At 36.9% G+C, this 23,168-nt stretch overlaps 1 protein-coding gene and 1 long non-coding RNA gene across 10 annotated transcripts in view; one reads left to right on the top strand and one right to left on the bottom strand.

The window, feature by feature from the left end:
* Positions 1-22,979, top strand: part of LOC127072602 (disintegrin and metalloproteinase domain-containing protein 10-like) — a 144,219-nt gene extending 121,240 nt beyond the window's left edge. For all 3 annotated transcript variants that reach the window (XM_051013129.1, XM_051013128.1, XM_051013130.1), the window contains exons 8-16: positions 2,121-2,245; positions 2,516-2,644; positions 5,092-5,260; positions 9,643-9,812; positions 15,693-15,860; positions 20,098-20,225; positions 21,088-21,202; positions 21,333-21,467; positions 21,899-22,979. In XM_051013129.1, coding sequence (XP_050869086.1) covers positions 2,121-2,245; positions 2,516-2,644; positions 5,092-5,260; positions 9,643-9,812; positions 15,693-15,860; positions 20,098-20,225; positions 21,088-21,202; positions 21,333-21,467; positions 21,899-22,618 — 1,859 coding nt within the window. In that variant the 3' untranslated portion in view covers positions 22,619-22,979. The remainder of the gene's footprint in view (positions 1-2,120; positions 2,246-2,515; positions 2,645-5,091; positions 5,261-9,642; positions 9,813-15,692; positions 15,861-20,097; positions 20,226-21,087; positions 21,203-21,332; positions 21,468-21,898) is intronic.
* LOC127072629 (uncharacterized) overlaps positions 1-23,168 on the bottom strand; it is a 189,955-nt gene that overhangs the window by 165,456 nt on the left and 1,331 nt on the right. For all 7 annotated transcript variants that reach the window (XR_007785546.1, XR_007785548.1, XR_007785545.1 and 4 more), the window contains exon 2: positions 14,985-15,150. This is a non-coding gene — a long non-coding RNA (uncharacterized LOC127072629). The remainder of the gene's footprint in view (positions 1-14,984; positions 15,151-23,168) is intronic.

Here is a 23,168-nt window from a genome sequence, read left to right as displayed (position 1 = left end):
ACTCGAGACTCGAGGTATATGAGAGCTTTGAAGAGTCGAGAAAAAACGAGCGAACGTTGAGATAGAAAAAAAATATATATAATACATACATACATACAGACACACACACAGACATATATATAACGTAAATACGTATATAAAGAGAAAGAGAAAGAATAAAATGAAAGAAAATAATAATAAAATTCAGAGTACAGTTGTAATCCGAATTAATAAGAGTATCGTGTTAATGTAATTCGATTCGTTCGTGTAACGATGACGAAAACTAACAGCATCTCTCTCTCTCTCTCTCTCTCTCTCTCTCTCTCTCTCTCTCTCTCTCTCTCTCTCTCTCTCTCTCTCTCTCTCTCTCTCTCTCTCTCTCTCTCTCTCTCTCTCATCAAAGCTCTCTTCTGACTCCTTTTCACAAAGTGTAGTCCATGCCATAATATCATGGATCTTGTTTCATCAACGTTGCTACCACCATTACTACTACTACGTGACCTCGGTAGATAAGCCTGAACCGTCCTTCAAGATTTTCTAATGGCGGATAATACGTATCGAATGCTTTTTCACCCCTCTTCGATCGAGGAACACATAAAAATCTACGATGAATACGTCGACAATGAATACAAAAGAACGTAAAGATACGTAAAATTCTTTCTCAAATCAAAGAAGAATATGATATAACTATTTATTTGTTACTTTTATATATATATATATATACGAATGTTATTTATTGTTTTAACAATAGCATGGAATAAAGATGAATCTATATACGACAAACAAATACGTTCCCATCGATTGTGAAATATTTAAAAGAAAAAAAAAAAATTATTTTCAACGAAAGCAACACTTTGATATAGAATAATTTGAAAAGAAGAAAAAAGGAAAACAAAAAGAAGAAGAATGTTTTTTAATTAAATAGACCATCCCGTAGACTATATACTGTAGTAATATACAATATACCATATACCGTGATAAAGGTTCAGATATCGTTATAATGGGTCGTCATAGTCATTCCCGATTTCGTGACATAATGGCCAAAGGCGGTCAAATCTCCGCCGTCGGCAATTCGAAACAGGTAATATTGGCAAACATAATGTGTACCCTGACCAAGACTAGGGTATAATACTTGGCTTCATCGAGTTCACCGATCAAGTAGTCGTTGCACAATAGGGAGTAGCATACACTTTGCTCTACGATAAGGACCATTCCCGATTATGGCCCTGAACTTTAACCGAACGTAGAACGTAGGTTTTGAAATCCATTTTTATATAAAATTTAATCGTATTTTTGTATTCTTTCTTTCTGTCTTCGAAAGTGTCAAACGAGATTTCGAGATATTGTATGAGACTTGAGAAGTTGATAAAATATAACGTTTAAATCGTTTAATCAACATTATAGTCAAGTTTAATACAAAGTAATCAGCCAGTATCCATACGATAAATCAACTTGTATCTACAATAATAAATCAGAATGCCAAGAATGTCCTGTAATTTAATTCCTCGGAAGCTTAGTACACATATACATAGAGACAGACACACAGATACATCTTCTCTACGAGTTACAAATTTCCTCCCTCCCTCTCACCCTCCCACCCTCTGTGTGTTGGAGGATCAATGCGCATTCACGTGCGTCGACGAAAAAAGATCTATGAAATAAAAAAGGAGAATGGAATATACGTACGATCTCTAACTTATTCATTTTTTATTTTCATATCTTTATCTATCTATCTATTTAATTATTTACACTATCTGTGTATACCTATCTGCTTTATCTTTTTCTCTGAAAGTAACATCATTCATTATTAACCATTACCGATCCTCGCTCGTAAATGTGTAGAATCTATTATTAATCCGAACTGCTTTTACGTTAGATAGGAATTATAAATCAAGTTAATCCGATAAAAGTACTCGAAGGAAAATGCTTTAGAGTCAAACTGCGCGAAACGTTTATCCTACAGAAAAAAAAAGAAAGGGAAAAAAATTAATAAAAGAAATAAAAAAAAAAAGGAAAGAAAACAATAAAAACATAAAAAAAAAGGAAACACAAAAAGAAAGACCAAGAGATATAAATACAATTTTTCCCCAGCCACATTTTCCAGCGCTAACTTTATGACTATTTTTTCATGTGTTTTACAGAAGAAGATTACGACGCGTTTTGTCTTTCCTACATGTTTACCTATCGTGATTTCGAAAAGGGTACATTGGGCTTGGCTTGGACAGGCGATCTCAAGAACGCAGGTGGAGTTTGCGAGAAAAACGGGGTATTTATTTTTTGTACTCGAGAAACAAAAAGATATTAGATTATAGATTAAAAAAGAAGATATTATAGATTAAAAAAAAAAAAAAAGAAAGGAAACTAGGTTTTACTACTTCCATTTCTATCGCATAATTTACGCTTTCATCCGATTATTGCTTGTATATAACTCGGTGAGCTAATTGCTAATAATAAAAAAAAATATTATTATTATTAATAATAATAATAATAATAATAATAATAATAATAAAAAAGCTACACCATTTTCTCGTTACAGCATTATAGAGGTAGCATGAAATCTCTCAACACTGGCATAATCACCCTACTCAACTACGGGAAGCACGTACCACCGACGGTTTCTCACGTTACCCTCGCACACGAGATCGGCCACAATTTTGGATCTCCTGTAAGTTTACAAGAGCGTTGTCTCTAACATTGTCTCCCGTTGGTACTTGACAACGACAACGACGATAACAACAACGACGAAAACGAAAACGACGAAAACGACGACGACGACGACGACGACGACGACGACGACACGACAACACGACGACGACAACGATGAACGTTCATACGTGCGTGTAAAAGCTCAGACACGAGATGTGTGCATCACGCTATACTTTCATCCCCTCTTACCTACATATCCTCATGTGCTTCTCGCACCCTCTTCCCTCATCACGAATTCCAACGAGAAAGCGAATCTACGCCCTCTTCTTCCCTCATCTTCCTCCACTCATACCAAAAGAGACCACACAACAAGCTCGCAAACTTTCCTACTAATCGGCCGATGTTTGAACATGAGGGGGGAGCTATGAGGGAGAGAAGTGACGTCACGCAAGAATTTCAAGACCCTACTAACTGAAAATCCGTGAATCCTTTCTCACGTCATAATAAAAAACGAAAAAAAAAGAAAAGAAAAGAAAAGAAAAGAAAAGATCTGGAATAACCTATTACTGTTACTCATCATCTTATACCACTCCCTTCCCTACACTCATCCACCCAACCCTCCTCTCTTTTTTTCTTCTTCCTCTTACTATCGTCTACTTATACCTCTTCGTATATTTTCTATCGTCGTAAGCCCCTCGAGGAATATTTCCCTGGCAGCGTCAAATCGAATCACCCCGTGAAAGGCGTCACTTCCCATCGGGATCTCTCGTAAAATATCCGAAAATGCTGACTCCTGTTGGATTTAAAGTCGTTACTATCTACGAAGGACGTCGAATAAAATCGACGATGTCCCTTCCTTTCCCATCCCTCTCACCACCCCTTCTGTTCTTTATTTTCTTTCTCTCTTTTACCTTTAATTTATCTTCGATCTTACCTTGCGAAACGATAAATCGTAAAAATAGACCGGGAAACTTGTTACGACGATTTTTTTCAAACGAATTCCCTTCTAGCAAGTAGTAAAGTCAACGGATTGCTCGGTCTAATCTCAATTCATCGAACTTCCTAATTCTTTTTCGACGAGAATGCAATAAAGGGACTATCGACGGTCGACCTTCGACGATCAAAGGCTACGTTTTCTCTAGAGTATGGGGGGGTGAAAAGAGACAGAGAGAGAGAGAGAAAGAAGGAAAAAAAAGGACAAAAGAAAGTAGAACTAAAACACATCGAGTGATTCTCCCCAAGGGAGCGGAATGTCTCTCCGTTCTCTTCCGTTTTCTTTTTCGTCTATTCTCCCCTTACTTCCTCCCCCACCCTCTCCATCCTCTCCCACTTCCATCTCCCATCTCTTTTCGAGAGAACGAAAAGCAGCGGGAAAGGTGATTTCCTCGTGGCGACGAAATTCAATTCCGAATACGATCCCGTGCTCGTTCATGCGCGTGACGTCCTTCGCGCATTGTACTGCGATTTCGTACGCAAAGGAAGAAGAGACTTTCCAATCCTTCTTCTTCTTCTTCTTCTTCTTCTTCTTCTTCTTCTTCTTCTTCTTCGTCTTCTTCTTCTTCTTCTTCTATTTCTACTTCTTTCCCCTACCTTCTTATCCATTCTACGATTTTCTTATTCGTGTTTCCCAATAGAAAATCGCGAAGGAGTTTCTCGATGCTCAACTTAAATTTCTTTTTTTTTTCTTTTTCATTTCCTTTCTATCCTTTTCTTTTCTCTAAATCATTTCGATTATAAGTAAAGTTTAATTAATTTTATATTCGTAATTATGTACCTTTAGAAAATGGAACTAAGTATTAAGATCTGTATGTCTTAAATTAGAGGACGGTAATGAGAATTTGAAAGGAGAAGAATTTTGATAGTTGTTATAAGATTATTTCGATCGAAACTTTTGGATATTCTTATATAATAGCAAATATGTATTACGAAGAATATATATTATACTAGCCATTCTCTTTCGGTGAAATTCTTAATGGAAGTAAGAGGACATAGAATCAATCACGCCGATACGGTCGTCTCTTTCTCTTTCTTTTCCTATCCTTATCTCTATCTGAAAATCTTGAAAGTTCTGTTCCAAAACTTTTAACCGTGGGTGTATACACTCTCCCAACGAAATCGGGACCGTAAATGAAGTCCTTAAGGCGACTTTAGAAGACGCATTTGTTGCAACGTTATCATCCGTTACTTCCATTCGGCCGCGGTACGGGTACAAATGCGTTTAGGTCCTTCGTAAATGAGTGTTCCCTACTTTACGACCATTTCTTTACGTGTATAGGTATATGAATGTGTTAGAAAGAGAAAGAAAGAATCGGAGAGAGAACGAGAACGATAGAAAAAGAGAGAGAGAGAGAGAGAAAATGGTCGTAGAGTTTGGACGAGTTCAGAAAACGCTTTTCAACCATCTTCTTTCACAAACCCACATACACCTACACACACACACACAAATATATATATACATACACACAGCATGATCCGGACGAGTGCTCACCAGGCGGTGAGGATGGGAATTTCATAATGTTCGCAAGGGCTACGAGTGGCGACAAGCGGAACAACAATCGATTCAGTCCGTGCAGTCTCGTCTCCATAAACCCAGTCTTAAATGCCAAGGCTCGTTCATCAAAAGGATGTTTCGCTGGTGAGTAGAATAAGTTTCAAGATTTCAATTATCTCCCCACTATTCGTCTTTCGTCCTCTCCTTGTTATATTACGAAAGGAATATATACACCTCTTCGAACGAACGTTTTCGGTGTCCCGAATACGCCAAGAAACCGTAGTCAACTTATTTAAGAGAGTCTGTATATATACATATACATGTGTATATATATCTTACTAGTAATTTCGCTATACTCTCGACAATTATTATACTCGGTGAGTATAACGCAATCTCGTTTTAACAATCCTAATCTATCTTTGTAATTTCGCAAAATATTAATGTCAGTTGTTGTTGTTATTATTGTTATTATTATTCTTTTTTTTTTATTATTGTTAGTATTATTATTATTATCGTGGTTGATCGCTTGAAGATAAATTAAACAGTTTTGCGAAATGATTTTACGAGAACGAGAAAAAAATTCCTCGATAAGAAAAAGAAAAAGGAAAAAAAGGGGGAAAAGAGAGAGAGAGAGAGAGAGAAGCAGAGAGAATGTCATCGGCGATGGTTTTTCAAGTGGATTAAATGAAACCGTTTTTTAACGCTCGACGATAAACTTGAGAGTGGAAAGGGAGAGAGAACGAACAACAGTTTCAAAAGCAATTCGAAACGACGAGGAGAGATACAGGTGGCCTTTTACAGACGGACAGAGTCCCTTCGAGTGACAAACAGAGAGAAAAGCTCGTCTATTTTCTAGGCAAAAGCTTTTAGGACGACGCGTTCTACGCCAGTAGAAAAGGACGACGACGGTGAGACGGTTGAGGGTTCGAGTATGGCGAATCGACGATGCAATGGAGATTGTAAAGGAGGTGGAGGGTGGAATGGGAGGATGGGAAGCTTGGAATTCAATTAAAACGGAGTCGCACGTCAGAGAGTCGAGTGGGACCGTCTACCCAGTCAAATTGCTCTTCTAATCGGTACATTCGATTAATCTTGACAAAGACGCGTATAATGGACTGTTGAATGACCTTGGCGCGAAAATGAAAGAAGAAATCGAGCATTCTTCTCTTTTTCGAGCGAATCAAGAATTTTTTTTTTTTCTTCTTCCCATTTCGTCTCTTATTTTCGAATAAAAATCATTCTTGCGATAAGTCTTTTTCGAATGAATTCGTTGGAATGATCTATTGAGAAAAAAAAGAAGAAAGAAGAAAAGGGAAAAGCTTTATTAATTTATTATTGTTAATAAATTAAAGCGTTCGCTCCATATAATCTATTTAACATTGGATTTATGAACATTGATTGTACATCCATCCTTAATGAGATCCTTTCAATCAAAGTCAACATAAATTATTCTAGAGGACGTCATATAATTTTGAAGTAAGACATCGAAATATCTATCTTGTAAATTTTCTGTCGTTTTATAATCACGAACTTTTCCAAATTTTTGTATACCGAATTTTCATATTTTTTAAGTTATAAATATAGTCATACTTACAGTATAATATAAATGTACTATTAGATATAACTGATATTGTAACATTCGCGTTGTATCTATAATTCTGTTATGGATACGACGAAAATTATGTTACGATGGATTAAACATAAACTAAGTAAAATAAATTATACTTGGTACAATATAATTATAAAGCTACAAATAATATTACAATTTTTTTGTACGAAATACGTAGAAAAATATTGGATTAAGTACGAAATTTAAAGGGTTTCGTAAATTCAATGTTAACAGATTCTATTTAGAGAGAGAGAGAAAGATAGAGAGAGGGAGAGAAAGAGAGAGAAAGAAAGAATGACAAAGGATTCGGATAATTCGAATCAATTTCACTACTACAGTTAAAGACTTTTGATGAAACAATGCAACAATCTAGAGGAGAGATCGCTGAATTGCCGTTGTAAAGAGGCTTCAAAGTACGAAATTCCCCAACGAATCCTACCTGTATCTCCGCGAAAAAGGGGTTGTGCGTTGCGTAGCGCATAGTCGACGTGCCTACCGTGCCTTTTACAATCTCACATTACTTTGGCCACGGAGACGTAAAGAGGAATTCATCCTCGGGTTGCAGAGACTCGAACAAAGTCGGACTAAAGCCCCTGTCGGAGGAAATTCTATTGCGAATTCCTCGATTTATTACGAAAATCTTTAAAGTAGTATCATATTTCTCTTCGATAATATCCGTATAAACGTAACGTTTCATCAGATTTTATACAAATAATATTTCCATTTACATTTATATATACGTAGGTGCATCTATGAATATCCAACGTACCTGTTATTTATTTATTTATTTATTTATTTATTTATTTATTTATTTATTTATTTATTATATGCATACTTATTTATGTAGATATAAATATTTGTATGCGTAAATAATAAATATATCATTGGAACATGCATCCTGATTGCAATTTTCAATCTGAAGTTTGACGATCTCTCTCTATCTCTCTCTCTCTCTATTTCGCGTTTGGCAAATTCAAAGACCCGGAGTCTCGGCACGATTTGACGACAAAAAAGTTCTAAGTTCTCTCGTTAACTTAATAATTTACTATCGAAAGTTGTAAGGTCTCGGCAAACAACAAATGATACAATGTTTACAAGTTACAAGTTACAAGTACGTGAAGTCCCGAAAAGTGCTAATGTTGTACTGAATTCCGAGTTCTGAGTTCGTGAGTTGTAAATTACTTATATTCCAAATGGTAATATAGTTCCGAGTAGTCGTACATGAAGTAAGAATTGCAAACAAAAGTGATGAAAAACACACCCAGATACTGACCTGAGTATAAGTCTCTATAACTGACTCTCCCTAACTGAGGGTCATGTTACTCATATGGGCACTTTAGAGAATAATAACCAAGTCCCTCTTCTAATAAAGGCAACGAAGATGGAATTGAAATTTTTAACATATAATAATTATCCAATCGGTAAATTATCCAACCGGAATCTCGTGTTATTAAAACAAGAAATGTATGTTCACGGTGGAAGAGACATAAACGTAAAAATTATAAATAATAAATTAACGACACGTTCTATCTGTATTTTTAATAACCAAATCAAATTTGTAAGAAATCTTCGTTGTCGTACATATCTTTGAGTTCTTATCGATATTCTCCCGTAAGAATTTATTATCCTATAAGAGGCTTAAATTCATGTTTCTCAATTTTTTATATTTTTCACTTGAGAGTTTTAGCTAATTGGTTAAAAGTTCGAACCTTTAATAAGGACATAGTCTGTTAAATGTCTATTGCCAAGAAAACATCATAAATTAAGAATCATTAGTCTTAACACACCCTCTCTTTCTCTCTTTCATTCTCTTTGTCTCTCTTTCATAGAAGTCTAAAAAAAAAAAGAAAGAAAAAGAAAACCCGAGTAAGACCAAACATTCGTAAAAGGCGTAAAACACAGAATTAACATTAATTTCATTAAACCACGAGGAAGGCTATATCCAAGCGTCGAGCTTCATTAAACCAGAGAATTTCATTAAAACTGCCGACGAAGATCTGATTAACCTTTATTACATCTCATTTGCTTTAACGCGCACGAGATTTTCTTTCTGACAATTTTCTTTTCGTTCTTTTCTCTCTCTCTCTCTCTTTCTTTTTTTCTACCTTTCCCTTTCCTAACGGTAGTAGAACGCGCGATTAACCTGTCAAACTCATCGTTTTCTTCCGCTCGTTTCGATCCCCCGAGGAACAATCACTCGTTATCGGACAAAGGAGGCACGACGACGCGACATGAACACAAGGCAGGACTCGTCGTAGTGATGGTGGTGGGGGGAGGGTGGGAGGGAGGAAGGGAGGAAAAGAGGGAATTAGGGTGAGGTCCGAGACCAGGGGAAAAGGGATTACCTGGGTTGGTTAATTATCGTTCAGGCATCGAAAATTACGTTCGAAGGAGAGCCACGATTCTTCGAGAAAATAAATGCTACCGACGTGAACAAATTTTTAAAAGGAATGAAAAAATAAAACGATGAAAGAATGAAAGAGGGTGAATGGGGGAGAAGAGAGAGAGAATGAGAGAGAAAGAGAGAGAGGGAAACGGGGAAAGAGAAAATGAAGAAAAACCGAAGAGATAACCGTCGATAATTTTGCCCATTGTTCCAAGTCCATACCTGGCAAACGACTCTTTCGTGAATAACAACTTCGAGAACGATCTTGAAAGATAGTGAAGTAGAACGAGAAAATGGGAGGTAAATTTTCTATCTTTCTCTTTCTCTTTCTCTATCTCTTTCTCTCTTGCTTGCTTTCTTACTACTATCGACGCTTATCAGACGATTCGGGACACCATCATTATCTCTCTCTCTCTCTTTCTCTCTCTCTCTCTCTCTCTCTCTCTCTTGGTTCCCCTTTTCCTTCGATTTGAACGAAAACTTAGACGATGTAGATGGTAACGTTGCTCTCGATAATCGATGATCCCACAGAGCCTCAGTCGGCCATTTGCGGAAACGGCGTGGTGGAGGAGGGTGAGGAGTGCGATTGTGGATGGGAGGAGGACTGCAATGATCCTTGTTGCCACCCTCAACGGCTCCATCATGTCCCTCATGAGATACCTTGTCGCCTTGCCGATGGCGCAGTTTGCAGTCCCAGTCAGGTGAGTAACCCTTCTCACATGCTCCATTTGCTGACCCTTGAGAAACGTTCGTTCCGTCGATGAACGATCATTATATGCGTGTTCTTCGAGCCTCTGTTCTATTTTCTATCACATATCTCGTATATACACTCTCTTTTTTCTCTGTGTATGTATGTGTGTGTGTCTACTAAAAATCACTGTTCTAACATTTTCGAAAATTCGCTTTTAAACTTTCTCGCGTACACTTGTAATTGGATCAAATCACGTACGCTTGATCCGATAACATTTGAAAAAGAAAAAGGGAAAAAGAGAGAGGGGGGAGGGAGAGAGAAGAAAAAATGAATAGAAATAAAAATAGAACGCTCGTTCAAGCTCGGTTTGACTGAAAAGTTACTTCGCTGTAAAATTAGCTAGTATACCATTTCAATAGATTCCCATTTGATATGGATCTATATATACGTGAATGTATGCTCGAGGATTTTTAATTTATTTTGTTTTTGTTATCCGGATAAAGTTTATCTATTCGAAGCGTTTCATTTTGGGTCGACGACTTTTCGATCACTTTAAACTAAAAATAAACTTTCGATCGATCTTACTTTCCTTTTATAGAAGAGACGAACGGATGGACTCTCTTCTCTCTAATTAGTTCTCTTCGTAAATTTGACGTAACTCGTGTACTGACGTTTTTCGCCTTCCCTTGATTACTCCTTCTTCTTCTTCTTCTTCTTCTTTTATTCTTTCTACTTTTACTTCGTGCGAGTTTTCCAAGAAAAATACAGGCTCTATCGAGAAAGAAGAATGCGAACTATTTCTATATAGATAAAAGAACCGCTCTAATCGAAAGGACTTATATTTAACGATATATCGACAAACTCTCAAAAAGCTAAATGATAAATAATGAAAAATGTTAGAAATTTCGATAGGATTTAATTTTTATAAATGGAGTCGTAAATAATTCTTTCTTTCCTTCCATACTATATACTTCTATCTTGAAAATCTATATTTCACATAGAGAGAAACTCCGAATCATAATCGAATAATTATCATTTGTTTGCAAACTAAGTAAAGTTCGGTACTTCGTCGGTATGCAATGGATAATTAAACGCGTATTCGACGAGCCACCGATAATGAGTAAGGGATCCCTTAACGTCGTAACAGCTATCTCTCTCTCCTTCTGATCTTACGGATAGAGAACGGTGCTTTCACACGATCCTAATTTATGCACTAATTCGCCATGCACTTCGCGGTGAACTTTACCGTACGTCCGTTCACAAACTCACTCTCACTCTCTCTCTCTCTCTCACACACACACACGCACTCTCTCTCTCTCTCTCTCTCTTTCTGTATATGTATATATGAATATCTCTCTCAACATAGTAGTACAAGGTCTCTTATATGTAAAATCAACGCGAATATTCAAAGAAGCAGCGGCAGTAGCAGTACAGGAGGAGGGTGAGAAATTCCCTTCACGTGAAATTAAATGCGACTGGAAAAATTCAACGGTTCTCGTTAAACCAAGCGAAAAACGGAACACCGTTTTCGAGATCATTCGTTATTAACGGAGCACCCACGAAGAGAGTGGCATTTAAATTATTGCCTTTTCTCTTTCTTTCTTTCTCTTTCTCTCTCACTCTGCTACGAATCGACCGAGCCAATGATAATCAAGCGCGATAAGTTAAGTACGGAGCGTGCAAATTTTAACGAATCTGTTGTTGTAACATACGATTAGAAACATTTTTAACGATCACAGCTGTTAAATATTTTATTATTCCCATGGTAACGAAACGAAATAATAAAATCTATAAAATTTGAATCTTATCGAAAAGTTTCTGACTGATTAAATTAAGATCCCATTTCTCTCCAACGATAAACGTGAAATGTCTACAACGATTGGAAGATGGAATCAAGACATTTATGAGAGAATCTCAAGAGCGAGAGATAGAGATGGAGATATGGAGATAGAGAGAAAGAGATAGAGAGAGAGAGAGAGAGAGAGAGAGAGAGAGAGAGAGAGAGAGAGAAGTGGTGAAGGTCTAATTTTCGAACGTCAGTCTTCAACATGATCGTCGTCGTTGTCGGTAACGTCGCGTTGTTCGCGGCTAGCGGTATCCCAGAAAATGGGAATAATTAATCAAAGGAGAATCGAGGTGGTTGCTATCAAGGTAGAGAACGCCTGAGAAGGAGGCATACTCGGCTAACGTGGAACGAGATAAAACAATTAATCTTGCCACTTTGTAATCCAAGTAAATGGGAATATTTCCGAACTCCTGCGTATTCCGAATTGGCCTTCTCTTTCAAGTTTACCGAGGCATACTTTCATCAAATGCACGTTAAAACGTTCCGCGTACATATATACGGAGACAGAGACAAAGCTTACTCGCTTAATGACTATCGATCGATAAAGAATATTAAAAGAAGAAAAAGTCAATGGAATTTTCTGCTAATCGAGAGACTACCTGCCGAACGAATGCAAGCAAATGTCGAGAGCTTTCGAGTTTTCGTACATATCTAGCTACGTACGTATACGGCGAAACCTCTTCCTCTTCCTCTTCCTCTTTCTCTTTCTCTTCATCCTCCTCATCCTCTTCCTCTTCCTCTTCCTTCTCCTAGATACAAGCTCTCAGGCCAGTATGCTTGCGGTGGTGGTGATTCTCGCGTGGAACCACTACCGTCGGCTTGCTGCTCTAAAGTTCGTTGGAATTAATCCAACGACGAGTACCGATTCAACGAGTCGTTACGATATAGGAAAAGCGAGAGAGCTCATTACCGAGTATTTAAAGAGCTTTCTCTCTCTCTCTCTCTCTCTCTCTCTCTCTCTACGTATATATGTATATATACATATATATCTAACTATATATGTACATGTGTATATATACATATCTCTCTCTTTCTTTCTCTTTCTCCTTCCATTAATCTCGATTTGCCATGCAAAACCCACTTTCGAATGTAATGAATTTAAAAGCTCCACGCATGTGAATCTTGACAGAGAGAGACAGAGAGAATAGAAAAAGAAACTAGGAAATAGCGGTTGCTCATTTATACGAATTTTTTAACTGCTGACAAGTAGTTTACATTTATGTTTTCCATATCTCTCTATATCTTTCTCCACCAGTCTATCGCTCCTTTTCTTTCTCTATCTTCTTTTCTTGCTCTCTCCAAAAAAAAAAAAAAACAAGGTACTCCAGATTTGTTCCGATCCATTCGTAGAGAAATGAATCTAACGAGAGTTAGACAAACACGTCAAGACGCTTTCAACGAACGGGAAGAAAATATTTTTGCGACTTTCTCTTCTTCGAAATACGGAGGATCGTGTCTCCGTCTGCATATCTACGAAAGGAAATACGATTGGAGAATGGATATAGAGGAATGAGAGGTAAACGAATGTGGAAAATCCAACAAGAGGAAAACATCCGTTGGTTGGAACGAGATAAAAGAGGATCTCGGAGACAGACGAAGAAGGGAAAAAAAAAGAGCGAAAGAGAAAAAGGAAGATGAAAAAGAAGAAGAAGAAGAAGAGAGGAGAAGAAAATCGAATTTAACTCAAAAGAGAGAGAGAGAGAGAGAGAGAGAGAGAGAGAGAGAGAGAGAGAGAGAGAAAGCAGGAACTCGATGCATTAGGTGCATCGTGAGAGTCTGAAGAAAAGTGCCGGATGCAAAACACGCAAAGATCCGTTGGAACGCAAGGACGTAGACGAATGAACGGGTTCCCCCATTCGAGACAGCCTTCTTTCGCTAAAGAAACAGAAAAAGAGAAAAGGAGAAACGATTCTTTCCTCCGCATTCTTTTCTCTCGAAGGTGGCTGAAAGAATGCCGGAAAAAGGCGCGAGGTGCTTTATATTTCGGCAGTTACGCTTCACGATCTACGACTTTCCTAACTTTTCTATCCCTTTTTATTATTTTTCTTTTTTTATTTATTTCTTTATTTTTGTTTTTTTCTATTTAGCAATCCGCCGCTCAGTTGGAATCCATATCTGAATATAAATATCTCGCGTGTCTTATCGATTAACGAAAAACGATAATAAACGAAAAGATATCGAATTAGCAAATCTAATAAATCTTAAATGATTTGATTAGATAGGATCTAACGATTTATATTCCAGGTATCAATGCAGACATTGTTCAAATATTTATATCGATAATTCGTCATATAGCGATGTCATTCTTAATGTATCAATGAAAATGGGAAAAGGAAAAGAGGAAGAAAAGGTCTTACTTTAGGAAAATATTTCTGAATTTTCATTTTAGTATAGGAAATTATCGGTAAAATTCCACGAACATGAAATTAACTCATCGACTTATTTCAAGAATTCTTGAGGTTGACGATCCATGAATGACGGACCGAACGTTTCTATGTGCTATATCGTCGTACCGCATGTCCTCCTTACGATCCCCCGTACACACCACACTGTCTCCTGTATTGAAATTCGATAAATTGATTCGTCCCACTATCTCCTGTTATTGCGTTCCGTCCAGCGTGAGAACGAAATTGAGATCGGTTGGAAGTCAGAATACGACTACGACGACTACGACGACGATGACGACGAAGGCAAAATCGCGTTCTTTATTCCATTCTCCCTTCCAAATACTCTCTAGCTATGGGTCAAACTCTCTTATGTATATATTCATGTATGCGTGTCTGTATATACATACGTCTATGGATGTTTTACATACACCTACAAACATTTTACGAGTCGATGGAAAAAGCTCGGACCGTAGCCACTTATTTCTTCGCTCTTTACACATCGATATTGAGCTTCGATTTGACCCACGAATTCTCATATGTACTTTTCGATTTCCTACGAGGATGTCTCTCTCTCTCTTTCTCTTTCTCTTTCTCTTTCTCTCTTTCTATTTTTAGTACTCGTTTGCACGCAAAATTGACTTGATTTTTATACAGGAAATTCGACTGGCATTTGACATTCAAAATTGTGCAAGAATTCAGCCGTGAAAAGTCATACGATAACGATACATTTATATTACTTTTATCTATTTTTCATCTAATATATATATATATATATATATATATATATATATCGTATATCGACTTGTTCTAGTAGCATTTACCACTCTCCCTTCTCCCTTTCTTAAACATTTCACCAAACCGACGCGAAGAGCTTTCAAAGCTTCATGCACGATGAATATATGAGAGATCGTTGTATAATAAAAACTCTATGTAACGTTCTCAAACTCACAATTAGTCCAACCACAGCCTCCTGGTAGTCTCCTTTGAAAGCATCCTTTTCAAATCCGAATTTTCTGTTTGCTCTCATTAACGAAGTTCCACAAAGCTTTGTCGACTAAAAAAGCGATGTACCGTGATGTTCCGACATATCTCCCACGCGCACGATGAGGGTTTATCTGAAAGAAAATTTGAATATGAATTGTATGTATATATATATATATATATATATATATATATATATATATATTGTTTCCTGGTTAAACTTGGAAAATGAAAAAAATAATCGTTTACAATGAAAACGTAAAATGTTCATGAGTCAAAAGCTAAATATCAAACAAACTTTTTATTCCTCATACCGAAAGTACAATATTTTCCATCCAAATATAGTAATCAAATATTTCAATGAACTATTTAATTTCCGTACTTATCTAATCAAAAAATTCCTTCATATATGAAGAGTAAATTTCTATAAATTAAATATCATATGTACACACACACACACACACACACACACCAAAAATACAAATAACGATAACTTTCAAGCAAACGTTCGTTTCTATGTTTTTCCATGGTTGACACGTCAGAGTCAGCTAATAACACGATCGCATCTTGCTTTGAGCACCATTAACGGATTCCCACAGAGACCATACTGATCTCACAATTTCTCTCCCTCTCTCTCTCTCTCTCTCTCTCTCTGATCTTCGTATCTCTGTCGCAGGGACCGTGCTGCACGTCGGCTTGTACTTTACGCAGCGGGGACAAGTGCAGGGACGACAACGGATGCAGGAACGCGAGCTTTTGCGACGGCCGAGGTCCCCAGTGTCCGCCATCCATCAACAAACCCAACAAGACCATATGCAACGAGGAGTTCGTCTGCTACATGGGGGTGAGAATACATGAGTCTATTTCCATCTCTCTTCTCTCTCATACACATACACTTATTTAGGTACTGACATACATGTTGTGCAGAGTCACACAGAGAGTCCTTTCGAGCATTCTCCAACGAGCGAGACGAGAATACAACCTCACACACCACTTGGCTACTTCACTACTTCACTCTACTTACTCGTATACTACTCTATTTCTCTTTTACGTGTGTAATCATACGCATATATACATATATATATATATATGTATGTATGTATGTATGTATGTATATGTATATATATATACACACACACACACAGGACAAACACCCAAATACACGCAAACACACACAGCACTATCAAGTTTCACGTTACCCGTTACCTAGTATTGATCTACAACCACGAATTTATGGACGCAGACGATTCCTGCCTTTGTCAAATCCCATCTGCGCCGGTAGAGAGATTTTATTCGTGAAACTTCTCTGAATGATCCATCGATCGATTTTTTGCAAAAATTGAAAAACTGTCGCTAGCTATCTGACGTTCCAGTCGTGTATTGCTATTTCATTTTTGTTTAATGGATATTCTCTCTTCAACGATTTTTACGAGTTTTTATAATGTAATTAAATATTCACGAAACGAATAAATTGTCGTCGACGTCGTATCGGATATATCGAACACGATCAGTTTTCATCAAATAAACAAGAAAGGAAGGGACACGAAATACGTTCGAAAGAGTTGGATGAATCGAGTTTTAGTACTTTTTCCGAATATATGGAAAATGGAAACGTACAGGAAATGTTTCTCGTCGAAAAATTACGATACGCAAAGTTAATATGGAATCTGTCAGGTCACACTTCTCGTTTCGAATGAACGAATAAAGTTTGCTCGCTTAATCGTTATCGTCGATAATAACGCTCGAAATGCCGACGAAATAGTAGTAGGTATTCGTAAAAGAATATTAATAGATGTGAAATACGTGAAATACGTGAAAACAGAGCAATGGTGTTGATGGTAATAGAACGCACAGGGCATTAATTACATGCGTATGAAGCTTTTGTTCTCTTTCTATCTCCCTCTTTCTATGGCTCAGAGATCGTCGATTGAATACGCGTACGATAAAATAGCCGGTCGCTATTAATATAATAATTAATTCATACGTCGCCAATCTCGTTTTGCATATGCCATATATGTATAATATTATATCAGCATGCGAATATTTGAGATATAGAAATATTGACGGTGATTATGGCTTTGACGTCTGCTTTCCCTCGAGGCCGTGGTCACTTCGTTAGAATGACGTAGATATTTCTCGATTAATATAACATAATCTCGAATACCAAATAGAAATAAACCTATCCGTAACTGCTAAAAACAAGAACACACGTCAGTTTCTTCTTTCATAACCGAACGACGTGTAAACGACAAATGAGGGAATATAAAATAAAATTATATCTATATTTAAATGATAACATTTAAACGACGATTTCTTTTTCAAGTAATTTCAACGTATTCCAATTCGATATATTTTTAATACACGTTAATTACGAATCGGATCGTTTCTTTTCTTTTCTTTTTTTTTTTATCTTTTATTCGATATACACGACACGTTACGCTGCAAAATAATTATTATCGTCGATAGATTAATTTAATTCAATCATCGAATTCCCTTCATAACAGCGTAGACATCACTTTCTTCTTACTTTTCAACGTTCGTTTAACTGCATAGAGAATAATATCACGATAAGGGACGATTTTTATGAGCGTTCCTCACGACTATCTCAACGAGAATACGCCGCACTTACGGAATTGCCGCGGCGCGTCGAATTTACGATTCCCGGCAGAGCCGCTTCCTTGGCTAGTAACTTATTCATTGAGCTCTGTCTAGCGTTTCCGTGATCGTACGTTAGTAGTAGTCATAATAGCAAGTATACGGTGTGTGAATTACGGTGCTAATAGAACCGAGAAAGAGAGAGAGAGAGAGAGAGATAGATAGAGAAAAAGAAGAGTCGACCGAATAAGACTGCTTCATGGTAAATGGAGAAAAATGAAGGTAAAGATCATTTAGATCATTTTCAAGAAGAAAAATGATATCGATTCGATTTATTCTAGTACCATAACCCTGTGAATCCTGAAAATATCTCAAATTTATTAAAAATTTTCTAGTAAAATTTTTCGCTTAAGAATAAAAAATTTTAAATATTAAATTTCCATGAAAAATATAATGTCCAAATTTTCCATCAATCTATTACCTGGATATTACTAAATTTACCTGCTTCATAAAACGTTGAAATGAATTCAATAAAAATAAAAAGAGCGAGAGCGAGAGAGAGAGAGAGAGAAAAGATCTTATCCAGAGAGCAAATTAAAAAAAAAAAAGAAAAAAAAAGAAAAAAAGAAAAGAAAAAAAGAAAGAAAAAGCTAAAAGGAGGAGTAACAGAATCAAGATATACCAGCGATTATTTCGTTTTAACTAACGGAACAAATAAGGGCTCTGCTGGTGGAACGAGCGTGATAAAATCTAACGCTCGAACTGCTTCCGTGTAACTTCTCGGCACGAATCGCAGAAGGGGAAAGTTTGGCCGTACCTACAGGTCGAGAAACAATCGCCATTACAACGGCACTCGCGCCAGGGACATACAGAGTTACGAATTTCCGTAGGGCGAGATCGTTCGAGTTGCATCGAGGCCACCTTATCGACTCTACGTGACTTTAATAAAGATGAGTTCAAGGACTTTGAGTAGTCATAGACTATATATATATATATATATATGCACACATATACATATAAGTATTATACATATAGCTTTATTATTTCTGAAACAAACAAAACTCTCATTACGTTTTATTCGACATAGCCGTCGTAGAGAAATTTGCAATACATAATCAAAATTCGATTTTAAATGGATAAAAAAGAAAGGAAAAGAGAGAGAGAAAAAAAAGAAAAAAAAATCATAAATAATCTAAAGTATTCGTTAGAGAAACACAATTTTCTTCTTGACGCGAACGTACAAACGTCCCCTTCCTATTCGATTCAGAGAACGTCGAATTCGGTGTGGAGCCGAGGATGCGACGTCGACGTCTCATTGTTGCCGACGGTGCGGAAACGCCAAAGCAAATTGCAAACTTTCGGGGACGTAGCGCGGCAGCTGACTTCTCTCCCTGTTTCTCTCTCTCTCTCTCACTCTCTCTCTCTCTTTCTCGCTTTCGCTCGCTCACACTCTCTCTGTTAGCATCCATCGCCTCTCCACTTCTCTCGTCTCCTCTTTCGACCAACCGACCAACCGACGTTATTGTACTTGCAAATTAGAAACCGACTATTTCGGGAATATCGATTTCCACGGCTCGTACATACGAGAGAAAAGCCCTCTACCCTCTACCCTCTACCCTCCACCCTCCACCCCTTTCCCTCATCCTTCTCCTTCTCCTTCTCCTCATCCTCATCCTCCTCCTCCTCTTCCTCTTCCTCTTCCTTCCTCAACAGTCGACTTGCCTCTTCGCGTACCAACGTTTTCCACTCGGCTGAATAGAATCGAATGTATCTGATCCTCGTTACCCGAAGTACCCATTCTCTCTTTCTCCTCGACGAAAAACAAATAGTAAGCTCGATTTTCCTACGTCCAACCTATCTACGACAATGTAGTAACATGCTCATTTGCCAGACTATATCTCTCTATCTCTATCTCTCTTTCTCTCTGTCTCTGCGCGACAAGCAGAGACCATTTAATTACCAATCCGTTCTGCTACTCGATCGAAATAAATTTTCTTTGCAATTTGTCCTACCAATCTGCAAAGAAATTTAACTCAAAACTATTTAACAACGATACTATAGTATACGATACTTAAATACCAATAAACGTTTAAAATTAACATTGACTATTATAAAACTATAGATATATATATATATATATGTATCTTTATGATGATCGTCAATAGCGAGACATCGAAGAGACATCGAATGAGATTATTCCTATCATCGAATTGACACACTATTGTCTCCATCCTTGTAGTCGATGAAACGATAATGTCATCGAAGATATGACAAACAGAACAAAGCTCGAACTCGTCCTATCATGAATACGGGATATTCATACGTTTCAAGTATCGTCCTTCGTCATTCCGATCGCATAGACTACTCCACTCACTCTCTACTCCTCTCGTCGCCTTTGGTATCTCCTGTAAATCATTGTCCTCTTGTATAGAGCGATAATTGTAAAGCAATGGTGGTAGTTTATCGGATCTTCGCATTGCTTTCAGGAATGCACCGGCAGCATTTGCCTGGCTTACGGTTTGGAATCCTGTCAGTGTATCGCAGGACCGGAGGATCCACCGACCAAGAGCTGTGAACTCTGCTGTAAATTACCAGGAGAGGATCAACCGTGCTTGTAAGAGAGATCATCGTTATACGTAATAGTATCTTGTCGATAGCTTTCACTATGATAGCTTTTCATCCGCGATGATCCTGTTAATGAAAGAAACGTGACTAAAATTGTCATCGAAATTTGTCAAAATATACATTTCAAACTTTATATAAAATACAACTAAAACAATTTCTTATTTTATTTTCTCGACTATTTCAATAGAATTATTTCCTTTCGTTTGGTACACCTTCCATTTTCTCGGAATCAAGATATAATCGTAATTTGAATTTATACATTTGGAATTAAAACTTTTTCATTGTTAGTAGAGGAATGAAGTTTATAATAATTTGTTAAGCATACGCACACTCGCGTATTTGTTATGCTAATTTATCGATCGAATTATTCAATCAGCTTGTTTCTAGAATTTTTTGTAAAAAATGCTGTGAAGAGAGTTTAGATATTGGTTTATATTTATTGTCTAAACTAATATATACGTAGTATCCTAACGAAAGGTTGTATGACCTATAAACAAAACTCTCAAGAGGGCAATTTCCACTACTCGGGTCAATTCATAATGGACTTTATGAATAACTTGAGCAACATGAAAAAATATTTAAATGTAAATAATCACAAACAGTGAGAAAAACGACGACCATGACGACGACTGCGACTGCGACTGCGACGACGACCTTCGAATAAAATATATATATATATACACATACATATACATATATATTATATATATATACACATAGAAAACAGAAAAGCGTTTTTCTCGGCCGTGTAAAAAAAGTTAAATTGAAGTCGGACGCGTACAAACACTTCCTTCGATTAAAAGGGTAAGAGGAAGCTTTAAAAAAGTAAATTCTTTTCTCGCTCTTTACAGATCGTCCTTCACTTGGAATTCAGCTCCCTACGATATACCGGACATGCTTTCAAAACCTGGCACACCTTGCAACGATTATAATGGTTACTGCGACATTTTTCAAAAATGCCGAGAGGTACATTCTCCTCTCTTTTTCATCGATTATAAAAATAGAATATAGAAGAAAAAGAAAAACTTATGAAATTATTTATATTACTGAATAACTCGCGTCACGTTATGTAAGTTATTTCCTTTTATATGTGTAGGTTGATCCGAGCGGACCTTTAGCTACCTTGAGAAGACTCCTTCTGTCTGATGCAAGTCTCGCTAACTTTCAACGATGGATTATCGATCGTTGGTTCACAATCGCCTTGATAATTCTCTTTCTGTTATCCATATTGGTAAGATTTATTTAAAAAAAAAATAATTACATTAACATTAAAACATTATCACAAATCATAAAAACAGCGAATTTCAAATTTCATGTTTTATAATTATTGAAATAAATATAATAAGAAGTATATAAACTAAAAATTATTTTCTTTTATTACTTATTACGAAATTAAACGAATTAAAAAAAAAAAAAAAAAATACGAACAAAGTATATTTAGCAAATACTTATCAAATTATCATATATTATAAAAATAGAGATCTATAGTTCTAATGTTAATAATAATCGTGAATATTCCGTTTTTCCTTTTACTTCGTTCTTTTTTTTTTCCTAATAAATACAACGTCCAACGATTTATCTATCATATAAATCCAAGGATCGCATATTTAGAAAAAAAAAAAAAAAGGAAGAAATGAAAATTAGAAATAAATTCTATTCCAGTGCGTGGTAACGAGGCTACTAAGTAAACGGCGAATTCCACGTATCAAAATTCTTCCAACGTTGCAAGAAACTCGAGAGATCGCAAGAAGGGAAGAATTTTTGTCAAAGGATGATGCAACATCAAACGTTACTAGGATACGATCGATGAACATTTCGCACATCAAAAAGCGTATAGTCGAGGCTATGAAAAGCATCGTCTCGCCGCGTGGTAAGAGGAACGACGAGGAGTCCTTGCGGGCGAGTACCTGTATCTCCAGGATTCTATGTCTTCTAGAAAAGGATGCTACTCGAGCGGTCGATCGTTCGGAAAAGCAGAGCTTGAACGAGATCGAGGAGGTGGAAGGTAAGAGGAGAAGAAGTAGAAGCGAGAAGAAACGAGAGAAAAGGAGAAAAGAAATGGAAGAGGAAGAGTTGAAGAAAAAAGAAAATAGAAGAACACTCGTTCCTCGTGTCGAGTGCCAGGAGAAGAAAGGTAGGAATCTGGGAAGATGGCGGAGAATCTCCTTTCTTCTATCGAGAAGAACTATTCCCAGCAACTTGACTATCTCGGAGGAAAAGATAACGACAAACTCGTACAACGTTGAAAGCGGAGTTCGTAAAAATTCGACGAATTATCAGAGCGAACCACTAGTAGTGCCGGACACGCCCGATACGCCGATCGATACAGTCGAAGGAAGAATGCAAACGTCAGATTTGACGGTACTCTTATCGGAAAGTTAGTCGTGGGATATATTCTTCTCTTATTCGACTTCTTTATTACGTTATTGATGAACTGCGAAGTCGGATATAATTTCAAGAGTTTGTAAATATTGTATATACTTGTCGAATCGATTAGTATATGTTCGTGTCGATCGTAGAACAAAGCATGTAAAATTCGAAATAAGAATGATGATGATGATGATGATGATCGAATAATCTGGATATGAATGATTCGTATTTTAATCGAGTATAGAAGCGGACCAATCGTAGAGGAGGTCGTCCCGAAGTTTAGTATCGGTGTATGTATGCGTGTAGAAGAATGTATAAGCAATCTCGATCATTATTGTAAAAAAAATAAATCATATGCTACAAATTCATATAATCATACTTTACCTTATTTCTAACCTTCTTAACTCTCCTTCTCTATCCCGCTATTTCTCGTTATCGTTCGATGCACCGCGACGCCATCTACCCATCTATCGACGTTTCAATTATCGATCGATTATTCGTTACTTCGAAATCGAAATATAATCGAAAGAGCATACGATGACGATACGACGCTCGTAATCAA

The sequence above is a fragment of the Vespula vulgaris genome, chromosome 2, assembly GCF_905475345.1.
Source record: "Vespula vulgaris chromosome 2, iyVesVulg1.1, whole genome shotgun sequence".
Lineage (NCBI taxonomy): Eukaryota > Metazoa > Arthropoda > Insecta > Hymenoptera > Vespidae > Vespula > Vespula vulgaris.
The sequence above is the reverse complement of the archived record's forward strand: the minus strand, read 5'-3'. Positions and strand labels throughout refer to the sequence as shown.